Genomic DNA, 19,406 nt, shown 5'->3' on the forward strand with positions numbered 1-19,406 from the left:
AGGCAGACTAACTCAGGGCTAACTCCATTTATCCTGAATGAAGTATCTGAGCACCGAGTTGAGGACAAATTAAATCAGATTTCCTCCCTTTTGCAAAGATTGTGGCATCCTCCCCTTCATTTGAGGAAGTGTTCATTTTTTATGAGTTAAAAAAATAGTAATGTTAAAATACCTATCACATTACACATTTAATAATGACAGAATGCATTTGAAACTTCAAGCACAGTAAAACTTTTGTAAGGAGGAAGCCTGTGCTGGAATGTGAAGCTAACTGAAGCTGGCTAGCTTTAGAAAACCCTGAGTAGATCTAGCTTCCTTCCTAGTATAGCCCTCTGGTTTCAATTGACTCTTTTGGCAAAGAGAAACTACGTCACTGTCTATGAAGGGGAAAAAACAAATTCAGGGGACTCTCCCCCAAAATTAAAAGGAAGACAAGCCAAAACATCACAATTGAAAACCAAAGTGTGCAGGAAAAACCCTTTCAGTGGTTTTAGTTAAGGTAGTTGATGCAAACTAGCCACTTGTGAAATGCACTCTTTAAAGATGACCTCTGTGATCTCCATCTTGCTAGCTACTATTTAGCATTTTATTCAATAGGATAAACTAGTGATGTAGGCAGTGGTGTAGTTCCTCTATGCCACGAGTCCATCATTTAAATCAGACCCTAGTCACTGTGTTGCCAATGGTCGGGTTTTCAAGATTACACCCAGATATAGTAGCAATGAAAATCTGAAACTGACCAATCATTATAATGATTGGTTGACCCACCCGTCCAGGCTGAACTTGGAGAACTGGACGGTGTAGCGAGGCACCACCCTGCGAGGGCGGCGAGGGGAGCGATCACGTCTCGGAGAACGGTCTCTGGAGCGTTTACGTATGGGAGAGCGCTCTCTGGACCTCCTGCGCTCACGGTCTCTTTCACGACTGCGTTCATCCTTGGTCCTGAGGATGAGTTCAGGGCGGTCGATACGGTTGGGGAAGCGGGGGGAGGGGTCCAGACGCCGGACGGGCTGAGGCATCATCCTCACTGGGGGCTGAAGCAGACCACCTGAGAACACATCTAGAGAAAGAGACACAGACAGACAAATACATAAACACAGACAGATATATTACAAATCAAATAATTTATTTATTTTCTGCAAAAGTCGCAACTAAATCTAAAAGCATCAGAAAAAGACAAATGGACATCATAGTGCCCCCTACCTTTGGGTGGTGGCTGTGATAGCAGGGGCGGAGGGGGGTTATGGAGGAGCGGGGCCAAGGAGGCAGCAGAGAGCTGTGCCTGGAGCAGGGGAGGAGGGGGACCCTGGGCCTGTACATTGAAATTGGTGGGGGGAGGCAGAGACTGGAGCATGTTGGGACCCGGCTTCATCATATTAGGGCCTGGAGGCTGGCTCTGGGGTGGGGTATGGGAGAAGAGAGGTTAGCATTACCCCAGGGCTGTCCCATGAGGTATCTTATCAGAGTAAGTCATTTATTTTGATTTCTTGTCCCATATATGAGCGTAAGTTAAAGAAATGTGCTTCATGAATATCATTATGCAAAGAGGACATACACCGAATTAGGTTTGTGTCGCTGCCAACAGGTAACCATGTGCTAAAGCAAAACAGAACTAGAGGAGTGAGGTTTGGAAGGTTTGTGTCGCTGCCAACAGGTAACCATGTGCTAAAGCAAAACAGAACTAGAGGAGTGAGGTTTGGAAGGTTTGTGTCGCTGCCAACAGGTAACCATGTGCTAAAGCAAAACAGAACTAGAGGAGTGAGGTTTGGAAGGTTTGTGTCGCTGCCAACAGGTAACCATGTGCTAAAGCAAAACAGAACTAGAGGAGTGAGGTTTGGAAGGTTTGTGTCGCTGCCAACAGGTAACCATGTGCTAAAGCAAAACAGAACTAGAGGAGTGAGGTTTGGAAGGTTTGTGTCGCTGCCAACAGGTAACCATGTGCTAAAGCAAAACAGAACTAGAGGAGTGAGGTTTGGAAGGTTTGTGTCGCTGCCAACAGGTAACCATGTGCTAAAGCAAAACAGAACTAGAGGAGTGAGGTTTGGAAGGTTTGTGGAAGGTTTGCTGCCAACAGGTAACCATGTGCTAAAGCAAAACAGAACTAGAGGAGTGAGGTTTGGAAGGTTTGTGTCGCTGCCAACAGGTAACCATGTGCTAAAGCAAAACAGAACTAGAGGAGTGAGGTTTGGAAGGCGTCCATTTCTTTCACCCAAAATGTTTTTTTGGCAGGTGCAGTTGTTTCAATCAGGTACAGTGACTAACTTCTGTCAACAAACGAGAAAACTACTGCCAAAGTAGCATATATTCGGTCTGCATTATCTGCAAAGACAGGACAGGTTCCACGGGAAAAAAACGGAAAAAAGGTGAAGTTATAAAACTCTGCAAAACCCTGGAATGATAGGTGTATGACTTTCTGTTTGATGTATGGAGAACTTTACAGTTTTGATAGTAGTTCCTAACCTGTTTGTGAGGTGAAAAGGTGATAATCATAACATTGAAGAAGGGTTAGAGAAGTGAAGAAAAAGTGTGTTCTGAACGATATCCTAGAAATCCTAGTATTTGTTGATTTAATTTCTTTAATGTCTGTAAAAATATAAGGGAAAAACACAAAAAACATTACCATCAATGGGACTCGCATGGTTAGCCTAAATCTTATGGATTGCACCTTCAAAATTGCAAATTTCTCAGAGATAAAATGTATTCAATGAATTTTATGTGCTTTTATAGATCAGGAAACCATCTGGGTCTGAAACACAAATAAATGCTCAGCGTGAAGAAGGAAAAGAGAGAGAAGACAGAAAGTTGAGGAGAGAGAATAGAAGAGAATAGAAGAGAGGAGGGAGAAGCACAGATTGTGTGAAAGAAGCGGGAATATATATAAAGAAAAAAGAAAGATAATAAGAGGGCCATAGAGGTGTGTGTGGAAGTGGGGTGGGCAGGGTGAGGAAGGGGAGGGTTACATTTTGTCTGTTGTCCATGCCGACGGAGTGCATGTCTGAGTAGCGCTGCTGCATCCCCTGGTCAGCATAGAAGCTGCTCAGCTGTGGGGGAACTGGAGGTAAGGACTGGGGCTGCTGTTGAAGCTAGGAGAGGAGGGGTGGAGATCAGAGTGGTTAATAACAGACACACACAGGGCTGGGTTCCAATCTGATCACTCCCAAACTTCACCTCTGCACTGAGATCGGAGGGTGAATATGGCAATGGCTCCATCTATACTGCTTGAAGGCTACAAGTAGGCTACATGTAGGCTTACATTACATTTAAATCAGAGAGGGAGTCAAGCAGGGCAAACAGGAAGAGCGAACCAGTGATCAGATTGGATTCAAACCCTGGAAGCATTCAAATTGAGGTGGAAGGTGTCACTGGCTTATGCCTCGATCAGAACGACAGTTACATTTAAAAATATATATATACAGCGGGGCAAAAAAGTATTTAGTCAGCCACCAATTGTACAAGTTCTCCCACTTCAAAAGATGAGAGAGGCCTGTAATTTTCATCATAGGTACACTTCAACGATGACAGACAAAATGAGGGAAAAAATCCAGAAAATCACATTGTAGGATTTTTTATGAATTTATTTGCAAATTATGGTGGAAAATAAGTATTTGGTCACCTACAAACAAGCAGTTATTTTACTTCAGGACCGTCTACTGAATGTGTCCCAGGTGTGTGTAGGGGCTAGGTGAGGCTCACCGATTGGTTGGCCAGCTGAGGTAAGGTCTGAATGCGCTGGGCGTTCCATTTGAAAGGCATGTTGGGGTTGTACACGGCCTCTACTAGGACCCTGTCACCCACCTGGGGGGTCTTCCCCTTCACCGCACTGTGGAAACATCACCCATTATTTACACACTTGAAATTGCTTTAAAAACTGCAATATACGGAGACTTCACACTTGAAATCCAACAAAACATTACTGCTTTAGAATAAAAGGTACATAAATTAGGAATGCGATCAGCAAAATATAGAAAACCCATGGAAAAAAAGACAATTGGTCCGATGTCTTCTATGGCCCGATCCTAAACGGACTCCTAAACTCCATGCACTTGTGGAGATCTGAGAGGACTTGGTCAAGAGTCTGAACACTCACCTGAGCTGAAAGAAGACGTCCTCATCCACAAAGCCGAATGTGTCATGCAGCTTGTTGACAACGCCGGTGAAGACGCGCTGTTTCTGGGGCTGGCTCTGCTGCTGGCTCTGCTGCTGGTGGCTGGAGCGAGGCGTGGGGTAGGACACGGTGATCTGGGCTGTCTGCTGGGGGTTGGACAGAGAGAGGCTGGTGGGGAGAGCCACGGGGGGCTGGGGAGGAGGAAAGTTATAGGTCAGTGTCCAGGGACAACTTCAACTTTTGTTTGAGAATACTCTGTCAAATGCCTGTATTTATCAAATAAATGATTTTGTTATGCAACATTTTTCAATGATAAATAATCTTAAACAAGTTATTTGTCTTTTTGTGTAAAAAGCTATGTTCACAAACCTTCTGTATAAGTCCTAAATGGATCAATTGTATGAAGTCCCACTAAATTCTAAATCTGTGTATCTAATAATGGAACTGTTTGAAGTGTCTACTGTATATCGAGCCTATCATGTTATTTGTGATTTAATTTAATCAAATGTCCCTTAGCTGTTCTCTTCATTTATTACAAGGTGTTGATTATTACACTCATTGTGGCCATACACGTCCTGTTATTGTATTTGGCTATGAAGAAGGTTAAAACATTTAACCTGGATTTTAAAACTGAAAAGTGATAAGGTGGGTATGCCTACCGGGAATTTGTTTTCACCACTCCAGTTCTTTCAACATCCGCGCCGATGGCAGAAAAAGAGACACGGTCATGTTAGACTATTAATGATGCCGTCACAATTCTTTCCCCAATTTTCATGACAAAATGGCATATTTTTTAAGCCTATTATATTTGACCAAATAATTATACTCAAGATAAGATGACTTAAGTGGCAATACTTTTTCTGAAAGGTGCATTAAATTTACAAGAGAGACAAGTTTGTTCCTAAATAGCCTACCTGTGAAAGCAGTGCTTGCTGGGGCTGGGGGAGCTGTGGAGAGAATGATAGATAGATAGAGAGAAAGAGAACAGTTACTACTGTGCGTATATAGAATAGAGTACATTCCACACCCCAGCACCAAGCATGAAGTGCCTTGTGATTTGAATGATTTGACTGTGCTGCGACTGCGAGCCGCCGCTGCTTACCCCGTATAAGTCTGTATGCTGTTGATGTTGCTAAAGAGACGGGGTACACAAACACGCAGAAATGGCAATAAGTCTTTCATTGGGTCAACTATACATTTGTTGATTGATAGATATCATGAGTATGGCTTTTCTCAAATCAAGGCGATTCAAAGTTGTCTGTGCGAGTTGCAAACATCAATAATTTACCCCGTATGAGTCTGTATGTTGTTGATGTTGCTGAAGAGACGGGATACACACACGCAGAAATTGCAATAAGTATTTCATTGAGTAAATAATACATTTGTTGATTGATACATGAGTATAGCCTTTTTCAAATCAAGGCGATTCAGAGTTGTCTGTGTGAGTTGCACATCAATAATTTACCCCGTATGAGTCTGTATGTTGTTGATGTTGCTGAAGAGACGGGGTACACACACAAATGCAGAAATTGCAATAAGTCTTTCATTGAATAAACATTACATTGTTTGATTGACACATATCAAGTGACCAGCTTTAGTGAGGTATTTTTTAAAGATGTGTTGAACATCAATAATTTGCACAAAAAAAAAAAAAACTTGGCGAATGCAGCACAGGAGGCTGCAGAGGGGAGGACGGCTCATAATGATGTCTGGAACGATGCAAACGGAATGGCATCGAACACCTGGAAACCATGTCTGATGTACAGTTGAAGTAGGAAGTTTACATACGCTTAGGTTGGAGTCATTAAAACTCGTTTTTCAACCACTCCACAAATGTCTTGTTAACAAGCTATAGTTTTGGCAAGTCAGTTATGCACAAAGTAGATGTCCTGACACAAGTCATTTTTCTAACAATTGTTTACAGACAGATTATTTCACTTATAATTCACTGTATCCAGTGGGTCAGAAGTTTACATACACTAAGTTGACTGTGCCTTTAAACAGCTTGGAAAATTCCAGAAAATTATGTCATGACTTTAGAAGCTTCTGATAGGCTAATTTACATTATTTGAGTCAATTGGAGGTGTACCTGTGGATGTATTTCAAGGCCTACCTTCAAACTCAGTGGCTCTTTGCTTGACATCATGGGAAAATCAAAAGAAATCAGCCAAGACCTCAGAAAAATAATTGTAGACCTCCACAAGTCTGGTTCATCCTTTGGATCAATTTCCAAATGCCTGAAGGTACCACGTTAATCTGTACAAACAATAGTACGCAAGTACAAACACCACGGGACCACACAGCCGTCACACCGCTCAGAAAGGAGACGCGTTCTGTCTCCTAGAGATTAATGTACTTTGGTGTGTAAAGTGCAAATCAATCCCAGAACAGCAGCAAAGGACCTTGTGAAGATGCTGGAGGAAACAGGTACAAAAGTATCTATATTCACAGTAAAACGAGTCCTATAATTGACATAACCTGAAAGGCCGCTCAGCAAGGAAGAAGTCACTGCTCCAAAACTGCCATAAAAAAGCCAGACTTCGGTTTGCAACTGCACATGGGGACAAATATTGTACTTTTTGGAGAAATGTCCTCTGATCTGATGAAACAAAAATAGAACTGTTTGGCCATAATGACTATAGTTATGTTAGGAGGAAAAATAGGGAGGCTTGCAAGCCGAAGGACACCATCCCAACCGTGAAGCACGGGGGTGGCAGCATCATGTTGTGTGGGTGCTCTGCTGCAGGAGGGACTGGTGCACTTTACAAAATAGATGGCACCATGAGGTAGGAAAATAATATGGATATATTGAAGCAAAATCTCAAGACATCAGTCAGGAAGTTAAAGCTTGGTCGCAAATGGGTCTTCCAAATGGACAATGACCCCAAGCATACTTCCAAAGTTGTGGCAAAATGGCTTAAGGACAACAAAGTCAAGGTATTGGGGTGGCCATCACAAAGCCCTGACCTCAACCCTATAGAACATTTGTGGGCAGAACTGAAAAAGCATGTGCGAGCAAGGAGGCATACAAACCTGATTCAGTTACACCAGCTCTGTCAGGAGGAATGGGCCAAAATTCACCCAACTTATTACGGGAAGCCTGTGGAAGGCTACCCAAAGTGTTTGACCCAAGTTTAAATTGTTTAAGGCAGTGCTACCAAATACTAATTGAGTGTATGTAAACTTCTGACCCACTGGGAATGTGATGAAAAAAATAAAAGCTTAAATAAATCACTCTACTATTATTCTGACATTTCACACTCTTAAAATAAAGTGGTGAACCTAACTGACCTAAGACAGGACATTTTTACTAGGATTAAATGTCAGGAATTGTGAAAACTGAGTTAATGTATTTGGTGTATGTAAACTTCCGAATTCAACTGTATTTGATATCATTCCACTGATTCCGCTCCAGTCATTACCACAAGCCTGTCCTTCCCAATTAAGGTGCCACCAACCTCCTGTGGAATGTAGTATAAGACAACTACTACATAGGTCAAAGAGAACAAGAGGGAAAACTATGCTGCAGAGTCTAGCCTCTAAAAAATCTGATTTGACAAACACTGATGCCATTTTCTTTTATCTAAGTGAAACCCATTTGCCAATGAAAGCCTGTGACTAAGTGAGTGAGAGGTCTAACTGACGTGATATGAACTAGCTGCTCTGGGTTAGAACACTGTGTTCTTAAAGTGGGTTAAAGTTCTGGAACTCTGCCCAGTTCGACAGTTTTGCTGACAAGCTCTAATTCGTTTACAAACCAAGCAGCAAAAACATGCATCAAACCCCCAACAACAGAGCACTACTCCAGATAAGACCCAGTGGCATTCTCAAAGCCTTTATAACCACAGAATATTTTGTATAACTAATAAGGAAAGATATGTGCTCATCAGGAGAAATTGAAGACATTACGAATTCCAGATTGATCGTCATATGAACTAACATCAGGGGCAAAACTCAAAACACATAAGGTCAATAGCTTCTAAGTGAAACTTCATCCTATTCAACCTAGAACAGGGTATTTCACTTGGTGTAATGGCCATGTGTCTCACCTGATGGGGTACATTGTAGAGCTGCTGAGGAGGCGGCTGCTGAGGAGGAGGCTGTTGTTGTTGCTGCTGCTGCTGCTGTTGTTGCTGTTGTTGTTGTTGCTGCTGCTGCTGTTGTTGTTGTTGTTGTTGTTGTTGCTGCTGATACTGCTGCAAGGCCGAGTTGATTTGAGACTAAAACAATAAGTGAGATGAGACAGAAAGAAAAAGTTAAAATGACTTGATGTTGCTTTGAAGGGAAGACCATTTACTAAACAGTTAGTGACTTCATACTCAACCACAGCGATGAGAAAAACAGACTTTCACTCAGAATCTAAAGAATATGTTGTTCACACTGATCTGTCTCATGGTGTGGGGGTGTTCATCAGTTGATCACCCACAAATCAGAACATGAGAACAGGTTTTCCAACATCACAGCTCCTTCAAGTCTTGTGAGGTTTGGCCACTTGCCAATCTCTGTACCTCGGTGGTTCCCAAACCAGTTTGTCTGACCAAAATAATGCTCCCTAGCTAACGTTATTCTTTGTTTCCCAGTACCGTTTGCTTTTCTAGTTAGAGCCTAATGTTATCTAGCTAATATTGAACCTGGTTGGTTAGCTCTTAGCACTGTGACATTGTTGGCACTTTGTTCATTGTTGTTTAACTAGCTAACGTTAGCTGGCTGGCTCATTTGCTAACATTACGTGGCTTGTGTACAACACCTGCTGAATATGGCCGGTGTCAGTAAACGTCTGCAAAAAAGCGTAATTAAATTGTTGCCAGCAGAGCTGGTTAGGCTGTTTTCATGTTATCCAGAGGTAAACAAATCATCGGCCAGTGCGTCAAGTGTGCACTCCAAGAGCGAAACAAGATGGGTGGGGCTAAAGCTTAAGAGGGTGTGAACGATGCTGAATGGGTGTAGACAAAGAAGAGCTAGATACCAAAACATTCAAAGGTGATTTTCTCAAAAGTGAGTTTACAAGTTCATCAACTTTCAAAGCAGAATTACTTTCCCATTGTTCCTCAAATGCAGTGTATAATAAACCATTTTGTAGCTCTGAGTCTCTACTTTTATCCGCTCTGAGTCTCTACTTTTATCCAATGTAAAAAAAAAACACAATTTCACATTTTGTTACATAAGACCGAATCCAGGTGGTGAGTCACAAATATTATCATATTCTGTTAAAGAATATTTAGCTGCATTGTGCCTAGCAGAACACTGCCCAGCTGACCCTAGCGTAGCTCACCTGTTGCAGTGCTGCAGCGGCGGCAGCTGCGGCTTGCTGCTGCAGGGCTGCAGTCTGTTGGGATAGCTGGTAGTTGGAGGCGGACGACTGGGAGTTGAGGGAGGCTGCAGACAGGGCCGATTGCTGGGAGTACATAGAGGGAGACGCACCCAGGAGAGATGGCTGCTGCACACCTAGAGCTGCAGGGGAGAGATGGGTGTGGGAATAGAAGAATGCATAAAGAGTGGTGTTAGGATGTATGGCAAGTGAGAAGAATGGAGTGATAGCCGGCAGAACGAGAAACAGAAAACAAATGACGGGAGAGAGAAAGAAAAAAGTATAGTACTTATATCCAGCGGACTAATCTGAACCCGCTCCATCACAAACTTTGCCAAAGAGATCAGTGAGATTCAGTTTCCTTCAACCCAGGGTTACCGTTATCCGGTAATAGCAAGCCTTTGTCCCAAAAAATAATAATAGAAAAAACGATAAATAAAATTGGCCCCAGCCAATTTGCGAAATAATGCTTTTTGGCCTATTTATTGATGGAAATACCAGTCAATGTAAATACATGTGAGTGGTCATGCTTATCGGTCTATCGGTACATTTGCATAATTTAGTGGAATTAAATTGGTGCACAGTATATTCTTTATGCATCTTATTTATCACACGCGTAGGCCTACAGCAAACATATACAGAGCCTTTGAACAGAAAATCAGTCAGCAGCAAAAGCTGCTGCTACAGCATCTCAAACAGCAAACACAGGCAACAGAAGTCAGGCTTCATCAGCGCATCACACACCACTTTGCAATGAGCTGGAGGCAGTATCATTTTGAAAACATAAACTTAATTGTTTGAAACCTGAACATTTTAATACATATCATCAGGCATGTCTTACCAGCTTCAAAATGTGTAGCCTAGACAACTTTAGTTCATTGTCCAGTAGCCAAATTATTTTCTCTGTCACATGAAACCACTTGCACGAGCGGTGTCCTTTTGATAATGGTGTTTTCCTGCTAATTGCATTATGGAACGAACATTAGTGTGTAGTCTAATGCCTTGTGCACATTGTTGCGCTTATAATGTTAAGAACATTATACATTTTAAGATAAACGTTCTGATCTATTGCATCACTCATTGCTTAGATGTGGATGTCAATTAAGGCAGCCCCCCACACCTCTCTGATTTAGAGAGGTTGGGTTAAATGCGGAAGACACATTTTAGTTGAATGCATTCAGTTGTACAACTGACGAGGTATCCCCCTTTCCATTTTTTATTTTAATTTCTTTAATGTAGCCTAGTTGGTTGTATGAATTTGAAATCCATCGTCCCACAACTGTCCCAAAGTCTGGAATAGGCCATTTCTTTCTCCACCAGCTGACCCAAAAAATGTGTCAACTTTTTTACTATGGGGGATAGTAGATTGACATAGAATAACTGTCCACATTTACTAGCCTAACATCTTAAAAGTGCACATGAGAATTTCGTAGGAAAGACCGCACATCGTCCTCAACATTCATGCTCTATTAATCCTTAAGTGTCTAAGCTGGGGGTTCGGTCTACTAAGAGAACATATGGAATTCAGGGTAGCCTAGTGGTTAGAGCGTTGGACTAGTAACCGGAAGGTTGCAAGTTTAAATCCCCGAGCTAACAAGGTACAAATCTGTCGTTCTGCCCCTGAACAGGCAGTTAACCCACAGTTCCTAGGCCGTCATTGAAAATAAGAATTTGTTCTTAACTGACTTGCCTAGTTAAATAAAGGTACAATTTAAAAAATCCTTGGTATGACTACGTGACATAGAATATTAGGACCCCTTAAGGTATATATATATATTTAAAATTTGATGAAACAGCATTTACCTTACTGCTATTATCCCATAGAAACACATTGAATAAAGCATGCTGTTAAACATGGATAAATATAGAGTAAAACAAAATAATTCAAAAAATGAAGTTATGAAAGATTGACATGTTTTTAACCCCCTATTTTAGGCACAAAACTATCTCCATATATACTGTACTTCCATAAATTTTTTAAGCTGGTACCGGGCTACTTTCAGACAAGTCTTGTGAGGCTTGTGGGTGTCCTAGAGCAAAACAACCAACCTGTTCGTGAGAGACTCACCTTTCCTTAGAGGGGGCATACTAGTGTGTAGCCCAAACTGTTCGGACACTACTGACAGAAGTTGGCACATTGGCTGTATCGACTTCAGACAAGTCCTGTGACGTTTCTGGGGGTCGTAGAGCAAAACGGAGAACACCATTGTGTTCGTGGGAGTCATCTTTAGTTTGTAGGTCAAACCGTTCTGACGTTATAGACGTTTTCGTGAGAAGACCAATTTTCGGAATGTCTCATAATCTGACAAACACTGCTCTAGCTCTGCCACCTTCACCGCAGATGCGGAAGGGCGACATCGGCAGATGCTGTGGGTTGAGACGCAGCCCATGCCAAAAAAACTGATGGATTTTGATGGGAAATGTTTTGTGTTAATTAATATAGACTCTAGGGGGTGAATATGAATTACCATAATCTAAATGTGATTTCTGTCAGTCTTCTGGATGGACACCCTGATCGCAAATATCTTGTAAATTAAAATACTGCCGGTCAAATGTCCGGCGTCACATTTTCCTATCTGAAACCCTGCCTCAACCTCACATTAATTGTATCCCACAGATGAGTACAGATTATAGAAGGAAAGGCAGTCATCCAGAAAAAATGTCATACTCACAGTGTAGGCTGTTGAGGTCCAGGGACTGTCCTGAGTGGCTGGGCTGGGACACCCCCGTGGCAGTGAACTGAGCCGCCCATGGTGGGTTCTTCTGTCCCCCAAACTGGGCCATGAGTCACGGCTCGAACTTAAGTGTATTGACGGAACTGATTTAGGTTTATATCCTGTCAAAACAACAACCGGAAACGGGCCTATTTGTATAAGGATTCTTCATTTGACATTGACCTTGCTTTCATTGACCACAAACACAGGCAGCTAGCAACAAAAACAAACAATACAGGAGGAAATTGTTACAGATTTACTTACAGCTAATACAATACCTAGATAGCTAAATCATATCAGCTAACGTTAGCTTGGCTAATATATCGTTAAGTTACCACCTTGGCTAAAACAACAACAATGTTGGGCCCCTTGACAGCTGCCTCTACTAGGCGGGATAGTGAGACTAGCAACAATATAATTAATGGGCAGGTTAGCAAAACGTTCACTGCTGGAAAATGTCGCTTAGTTGGCCAGCTAGCTATCCCTTGATCATGACTCTCAGTTTTATTACATTACACATAAGAGTCATTGGACGAACTCGTCTTCTGTATGAGACCTTTTGTTAATAATTAGAAAGCCTTAGAATTAGAAAAATTTAAATTAATGAATGTGGCATAATATTTAGTTAGCCTCTTCAACTCTGATGCCCTCTGGTGGCATTTTCTAAACTACGCATAATATTCTATACTTCAGAACTAAGTCTGACAAACACAAGCTTAGTACTGTTAGAAAGGTGGGAAACAATGTGTTTACTACAGAGCCTGAGATACAACAGATTCCCAGTTTGTCCACTAGACAGCAGTAGATCACATGATGTCTCTTGGCCACTTTAAAATCAAATCAAATTTTATTTGTCACATACACATGGTTAGCAAATGTAGCGAAATGCATGTCATGTGCTTCTAGTTCCGACCATGCAGTAAAATCAGTTGAGTCACTGTGCTAAAAAGGCTGAATGGATTTCCAAGCTTGACATATTAAAATGACCCTAGCAATCAGGTCTTTCAAGTTATCGAGGTGAGAAAACATATTTTCATCATTCACGTTTCCTATTGTAAATGGGTGAGAAATCAACGGTGCATGTGGAGGAGGATGCATACAATGTAATGTGGATGGAGAGGGGGGTCTTACAAAAGGCAAAAGCTGTAGCTTTCAAATGATTTTTACTTTCTATTTTCTTAACAAACATTTTTGGTGGGTACCTGTACCGTGCTCAAAACTACCGAGAGTTTTACAGGCCATCTAGCTAATGCACATGCTAGACAATTACAGATATCATCTACCTGGTTAGCCTTTAACTATAAATAGACATAGGCTAACTAACAACATTTGCTGGGTTACCTTGCAAACGGAGATAAATAGCTAGATAGCTACCTAGTTTGCTATGATAATAGCTAGCTTTGATGATGACTCGTGGGTTTTGTTATCAAAGCAAAGACGACTAGTAAAACGTAGCTAACGTTAGCTATAACGAGGCCTAAGCAAGGTAACACACGACGCAGCTCTATAAAAGACCGATGGATAGAAAGGTTGATGGGCATTCTAATTTTGCGACAATAATTGCATTATGCAGTAAGGGAGCATCCAAAATGTTTATTACATTAACAGATAGAGGAAAAAATATTGGCCTCATGCCTTTACCTCTGTCCTCTGTTCATTCGCCAGCGGAGATGGATCAAACACTGTCGCCGCGCATGCGTAGATCAGGGGGCGCGCACGCGCGCTACATACTTTTCTTTGACGACAAAATAACAAGGTCGGTCAGGCAATCTGTGTAATCTTCAGAAAGTATTCATATCCCTTGATTTATTCCATATTTTGCTGTGTTACGGCCTGAATTCAAATTTGATAAAAACATTTTTTAAATTCTCGACCATCTACACAAATACCCCACAGGCAGTTAACCCACTGTTCCTAGGCCATCATTGAAAATAAGAATTTGTTCTTAACTGACTTGCGTAGTTAAATAAAGGTAAAATAAAAAAAATAATGACCAGGTGAAAACGTTTGTAGAAATGTTTGCAAATTTATTGAGAATTAAATACAGAAATATCTCATTTACATAAGCATTCACACCCCAAGCCAACAAATGTCACTTTTGGCAGTGATTACAGCCGTGACTCTTTCTGGGTATGTCTAACATCTTTGCACATCTGGATTGTACAATATTTCCACATTCTTTTAAAAAACTATTCATAATCTGTCAAGTTGGTTGTTGATTATTGTTAGACGGGGCGGCAGGGTAGCCTAGTGGTTAGAGCGTTGGACTAGTAACCGAAAGGTTGCAAGTTCAAATCCCCGAGCTGACAAGGTACAAATCTGTCGGCAGTTGACCCACTGTTCCTAGGCCGTCATTGAAAATAAGAAGGTAGTTGTTTGGGCTAAATTATAGATGGGCTATGTACAGGTGCAGTCATCTGGTGCTTAAAGCTAGTGTTTCCAGTTTCCAGTTTCAGAGATTTGTGTAGTTCCTTCCAGTCATTGGCAGCAGAGAACTGGAAGGAGAGGCGGCCAAAGGAAGAATTGGTTTTGGGGGTGACCAGAGATATACCTGCTGGAGAGCGTGCTACAGGCGGGTGCTGCTATGGTGACTTTACCTAGCAGGGTCTTGTAGATGGCTTGGCGACGAGTATGAAGCGAGGGCCAGCCAATGAGAGCATACAGGTCGCAGTGGTGGGTGGGTAGTATATGGGGCTTTGGTGACAAAACGGATGGCACTGTGATAGACTGCATCCAATTTATTGAGTAGGGTATTGGAGGATATTTTGTAAATGACATCGCCGAAGTCGAGGATCGGTAGGATGGTCAGTTTTACGAGGGTATGTTTGGCAGCATGAGTGAAGGATGCTTTGTTGCAAAATAGGAAGCCAATTCTAGATTTAACTTTGGATTAGAGATGTTTGATGTGAGTCTGAAAGGAGAGTTTACAGTCTAACCAGACACCTAGGTATTTGTAGTTGTCCACATATTCTAAGTCAGAACCGTCCAGAGTAGTGATGCTGGACGGGAAGGCAGGTGCAGGCAGCGATCGGTTGAAGAGCATGCATTTAGTTTTACTTGTATTTAAGAGCAGTTGGAGGCCACGGAATGAGAGTTGTATGGCATTGAAGCTTGTGTGGAGGGTTGTTAACACAGTGTCCAAAGAAGGGCTAGAAGTATACAGAATGGTGTCGTCTGCGTAGAGGTGGATCAGAGACTCACCAGCAGCAAGAGCGACATCATTGATGTATACAGAGAAGAGAGTCGGCCGAAGAATTGAACCCTGTGGCACCCCCATAAAGACTGCCAGAGGCCCGTACAACAGGCCCTCCGATTTGACACACTGAACTCTATCAGATAAGTAGTTGGTGAACCAGGCAAGGCAATAATTTGAGAAACCAAGGCTATCGAGTCTGCCGATGAGGTTACAATGAGTGAGTCTGCCGATGAGTCTAACGATGAGTCTGCCGATTTACTGAGTTACAGTTCATATAAGGAAATCAGTCAATTCAAATAAATTAATTAGACCCTAATTTATGGATTTCACATTACTGGGAATACAGATATGCATCTGTTGATTACAGATAACTTATTTTTTTAAAGTAGGGGTGTGGACCAGAAAACCAGTCAGTATCTGGTGTGTTCACCATTTGCCTCATGCAGCGCGAAATCTCCTTTGCATAGAGTTGATCAGGCTGTTGATTATGGCCTGTAGAATGTTGTCCCACTGCTCTTCAATGGCTGTGCAAAGTTACTGGATATTGGCGGTAACTGGAACACGCTGTCGTACATGTCGATCCAGAGCATCCCAAATATGCTCAATAGGTGACATGTCTGGTGAGTATGCAGGTCATGGAAGAACTGGCACATTTTCAGCTTCTGGGAATTGTGTACAGATCCTTGCGACGAAGGGCCGTGCCCTATCATGCTGAAACATGAGGTGATGGTGGTGGATGAATGGCACGACAATGGGCCTCAGGATCTCGTCACAGTGTCTCTGTCCATTCAAATTGAAATTGATAATAAATCAATCGTGTTCGTTGTCCCTAGCTTATGCCTGCCAATACCATAACCCCACCTCCACCATAAGGCACTCTGTTCACAACGCTGACATAAGCAAACTGCTGACCCACACAAAGCCATCTGCCCAGTACAGTTGAAACCGGGACTCATTCGTGAAGAGCACACTTCTCCCCCGTGCCAGTGGCCATCGAAGGTGAGCATTAGTCCACTGAAGTCGGTTACGACACCAACCTGCAGTCAGGTAAAGACCCCGGTGAGGAAGATGAGCACGCAGCTGAGCTTCCCTGAGACAGCTTCCGGCAGTTTGTGCAGCTGTCCACGTGGCCGGATGTGGAGGTCCTGGGCTGGCGTGGTTACGCGTGGTCGGTGTTTGTGAGGCTGGTTGGACGTACTGCCAAATTCTCTAAAACGACATTGGAGGCAGCTTATGGTTGATAAATTAACATTACATTCTCTGGCTACAGCTCTGGTGGACATCCCTGAAGTCAGCATGCCAATTGCACGCTCCCTCATTGTGATATGTGACACAACTGAACATTTTAGTGGCCTTTTATTGTCCCCAGCACAAAGTGCACCTGTGTAATGATCATGCTGTTTAATCAGCTTCTTTATATGCCACACCTATTCAGGTGGATGGATTCTCTTGGCTCACTAACAGGGATGTAAATACATTTTTGCCCAAAATTTTAGAGAAATATGTTTTTTTGTGTGCAGGGGAAATATCTGGGATCTTTTATGCCTGATGAAGACCTAAGGGTCGAAACGTTGTTATAAATAAATATCACCTGGGAGCATGAGCAGCAGTGTGCAGCGTTTTCCATTCATTTGCCATCTTTTATTTAAACTCATGAAATATGGGACCAACACTTTACATGTTTTGTTTATATACAGTGGGGCAAAAAAGTATTTAGTCAGCCATTAATTGTGCAAGTTCTCCCACTTAAAAAGATGAGAGGCCTGTAATTTTCATCATAGATACACTTCAACTATGACAGACAAAATTAGAAAAAAAATCCAGAAAATCACATTGTAGGATTTTTTATGAATTTATTTTCATATTATGGTGGAAAATAAGTATTTATTAAAAATCCTACAATGTGATTTTCTGGATTCTTTTTCTCGTTTTGCCTGTCATAGTTGAAGTGAGCCTATGATGAAAATTACAGGCCTCTCATCTTTTTAAGTAGGAGAACTTGCACTGACTAAATACTTTTTTGCCCCACTGTATATTTTTCAATGTATGAAGAGTGGTACTCAGTGATGTGTTGTGTTGGGCCCAAACATAACACTTTGTATTCAGGACATTTTTTGCACTTTAGTGCATGTTTTGGAATCTTTATTCTGTACAAGCTTCCTTCTTTTCACTCTGTCATTTATGTTATTATTGTGGATTAACTACAATGTTGATCCATCCTCAGTTATGTCCTATCACTGCCATTAAATTATATAACTGCTTTAAAGTCACCATTGGCTTCATGGTGAAATGACTATGCGGTTTCCTTCCTCTCCGTAACTAAGTTAGGAAGGATGCCTGCATCACTTTGTAGACACCAAAGTGTAAATAATAATTTACCATGCTCAAAGGGATATTTATTGTCTGTTTTTTTTACCCATCTACCAATAGGTGCCCTTCTTTGTGAGACATTTGAAAACCTCCCTGGTCTTAGTGGTTGAATGTTTGTTTGAAATTCACTGCTTGACTGAGAGACCTTACAGATACTTGTATGTGTGGGGTACAGAGATGAGGTAGTCATTCAAATGTCATGTTAAACACTATTGCACACAGTAAGTCCATGTAACTTATCAAATCAAATCAAATCAAATTTTATTTGTCACATACACATGGTTAGCAGATGTTAATGCGAGTGTAGCGAAATGCTTGTGCTTCTAGTTCCGACAATGCAGTGATAACCAACAAGTAATCTAACTAACAATTCCAAAACTACTGTCTTATACACAGTGTAAGGGGATAAGGAATATGTACATAAGGATATATGAATGAGTGATGGTACAGAGCAGCATACAGTAGATGGTATCGAGTACAGTATATACATATGAGATGAGTATGTAGACAAAGTAAACAAAGTGGCATAGTTAAAGTGGCTAGTGACATAAGAATGCAGTCGATGATCTAGAGTACAGTATATACATATGCATATGAGATGAATAGTGTAGGGTAAGTAACATTATATAACTTATTATGTGACTTGTTAAGCACATTTTTACTCCTGAACTTATTGCTATAACAAAGGGGTGTAACATTTTCTAAAAACATAATTCCACTTTGACATTCTGGGGTATTTTGTGTAGTCCAGTGACACAATCTATATTTAATTCATTTTAAATTCAGGCTGTAATACAACAAAATGTGGAAAAGGTCGAGGGGTGTGAATTCTTTCTAACTACTGAAATGGGGTCAGGTCTATGTACAGGTGTAGTGTATTTTACGGTCATGACTCATGATACATGTAGGGAGTTATTACCGGTAACAAGGCTCATCTTCGACCAATGGCTAAATAGTCCAAAGACGAGCAATAAGTGTGACACACACTGGGGGAAAGCTTGAAGTATCATTGCTGCTCTGTTAAACTTGGAGAAAATATTAAATACTGTGTGAGAAATAATAAATACATTATAATTATATGGAAAATATTTCAGTGTACAAAACATCTGCTCTTTCCATGACATAGACTGACCAGGTGAAAGGTATGATCTGTTATTGATGTCACTACCACTTCAACCAGTGGAGATGAAGGGGGGGAAGACAGGTTAAAGGATTTTTAAGTGTTGAGACATTTAAGACATGGATTGTGTATTTGTGTCATTCAGAGGGTGAATGGGCAAAACAAAATATTCAAGTGCCTTTGAATGGGGTATGGTAGTTGGTGCCAGGCACATGGGTTTGAGAGTATCAAGAACTGCAACGCTGCTGGAGTTTTCACGCTCAAAAGTTTCCCGTCTGTATCAAGAATGGTCCACCACCCAAAGGACATCCAGGCTGTGTAAGAGGTGGCAGGTAGCCTAGTGGTTAGAGCGTTGGACTAGTTGGACAAGATCGAATCCCCGAGCCGATAAGGTAAAAATCTGTCGTTCTGCCCCTGAACAAGGCAGTTAACCCACTGTTCCTAGGCCGTCATTGAAAATAAGAATTTGTTCTTAACTGACTTGCCTAGTAAAATAAAAACATGTCAGAGAGCCATTTTCATTAGTACCCGTGCAGCTTCAGTTCTCCTCTGTGTGGGTTCATGACCTTCTAGGTGCATCTTGTGTGTGTTCT

General features: G+C 41.6%; 1 protein-coding gene across 2 annotated transcripts in view; it reads right to left on the reverse strand.

Moving 5' to 3' along the window:
* The window catches only part of LOC115113085 (cell division cycle and apoptosis regulator protein 1), a 29,794-nt gene extending 15,944 nt beyond the window's left edge, over window positions 1-13,850 (reverse strand). The window contains exons 1-14 of one of the 2 annotated variants that reach the window (XM_029640309.2): window positions 13,769-13,850; window positions 12,086-12,249; window positions 9,378-9,556; window positions 8,155-8,325; window positions 5,571-5,600; window positions 5,394-5,423; window positions 5,208-5,237; window positions 5,020-5,052; window positions 4,765-4,791; window positions 4,088-4,296; window positions 3,694-3,820; window positions 2,961-3,083; window positions 1,204-1,396; window positions 769-1,060 (exon numbers count right to left, since the gene is read on the reverse strand). In XM_029640309.2, the coding sequence (XP_029496169.2) occupies window positions 769-1,060; window positions 1,204-1,396; window positions 2,961-3,083; window positions 3,694-3,820; window positions 4,088-4,296; window positions 4,765-4,791; window positions 5,020-5,052; window positions 5,208-5,237; window positions 5,394-5,423; window positions 5,571-5,600; window positions 8,155-8,325; window positions 9,378-9,556; window positions 12,086-12,197 (1,556 nt within the window). In that variant the 5' untranslated portion in view covers window positions 12,198-12,249; window positions 13,769-13,850. The remainder of the gene's footprint in view (window positions 1-768; window positions 1,061-1,203; window positions 1,397-2,960; window positions 3,084-3,693; window positions 3,821-4,087; window positions 4,297-4,764; window positions 4,792-5,019; window positions 5,053-5,207; window positions 5,238-5,393; window positions 5,424-5,570; window positions 5,601-8,154; window positions 8,326-9,377; window positions 9,557-12,085; window positions 12,250-13,768) is intronic. The other variant, XM_029640312.2, reaches the window with a different exon arrangement.
* Window positions 13,851-19,406: the final 5,556 nt, after the last annotated feature.

The sequence above is a fragment of the Oncorhynchus nerka genome, linkage group LG28 (genome assembly GCF_034236695.1).
Source record: "Oncorhynchus nerka isolate Pitt River linkage group LG28, Oner_Uvic_2.0, whole genome shotgun sequence".
Classification (NCBI taxonomy): domain Eukaryota; kingdom Metazoa; phylum Chordata; class Actinopteri; order Salmoniformes; family Salmonidae; genus Oncorhynchus; species Oncorhynchus nerka.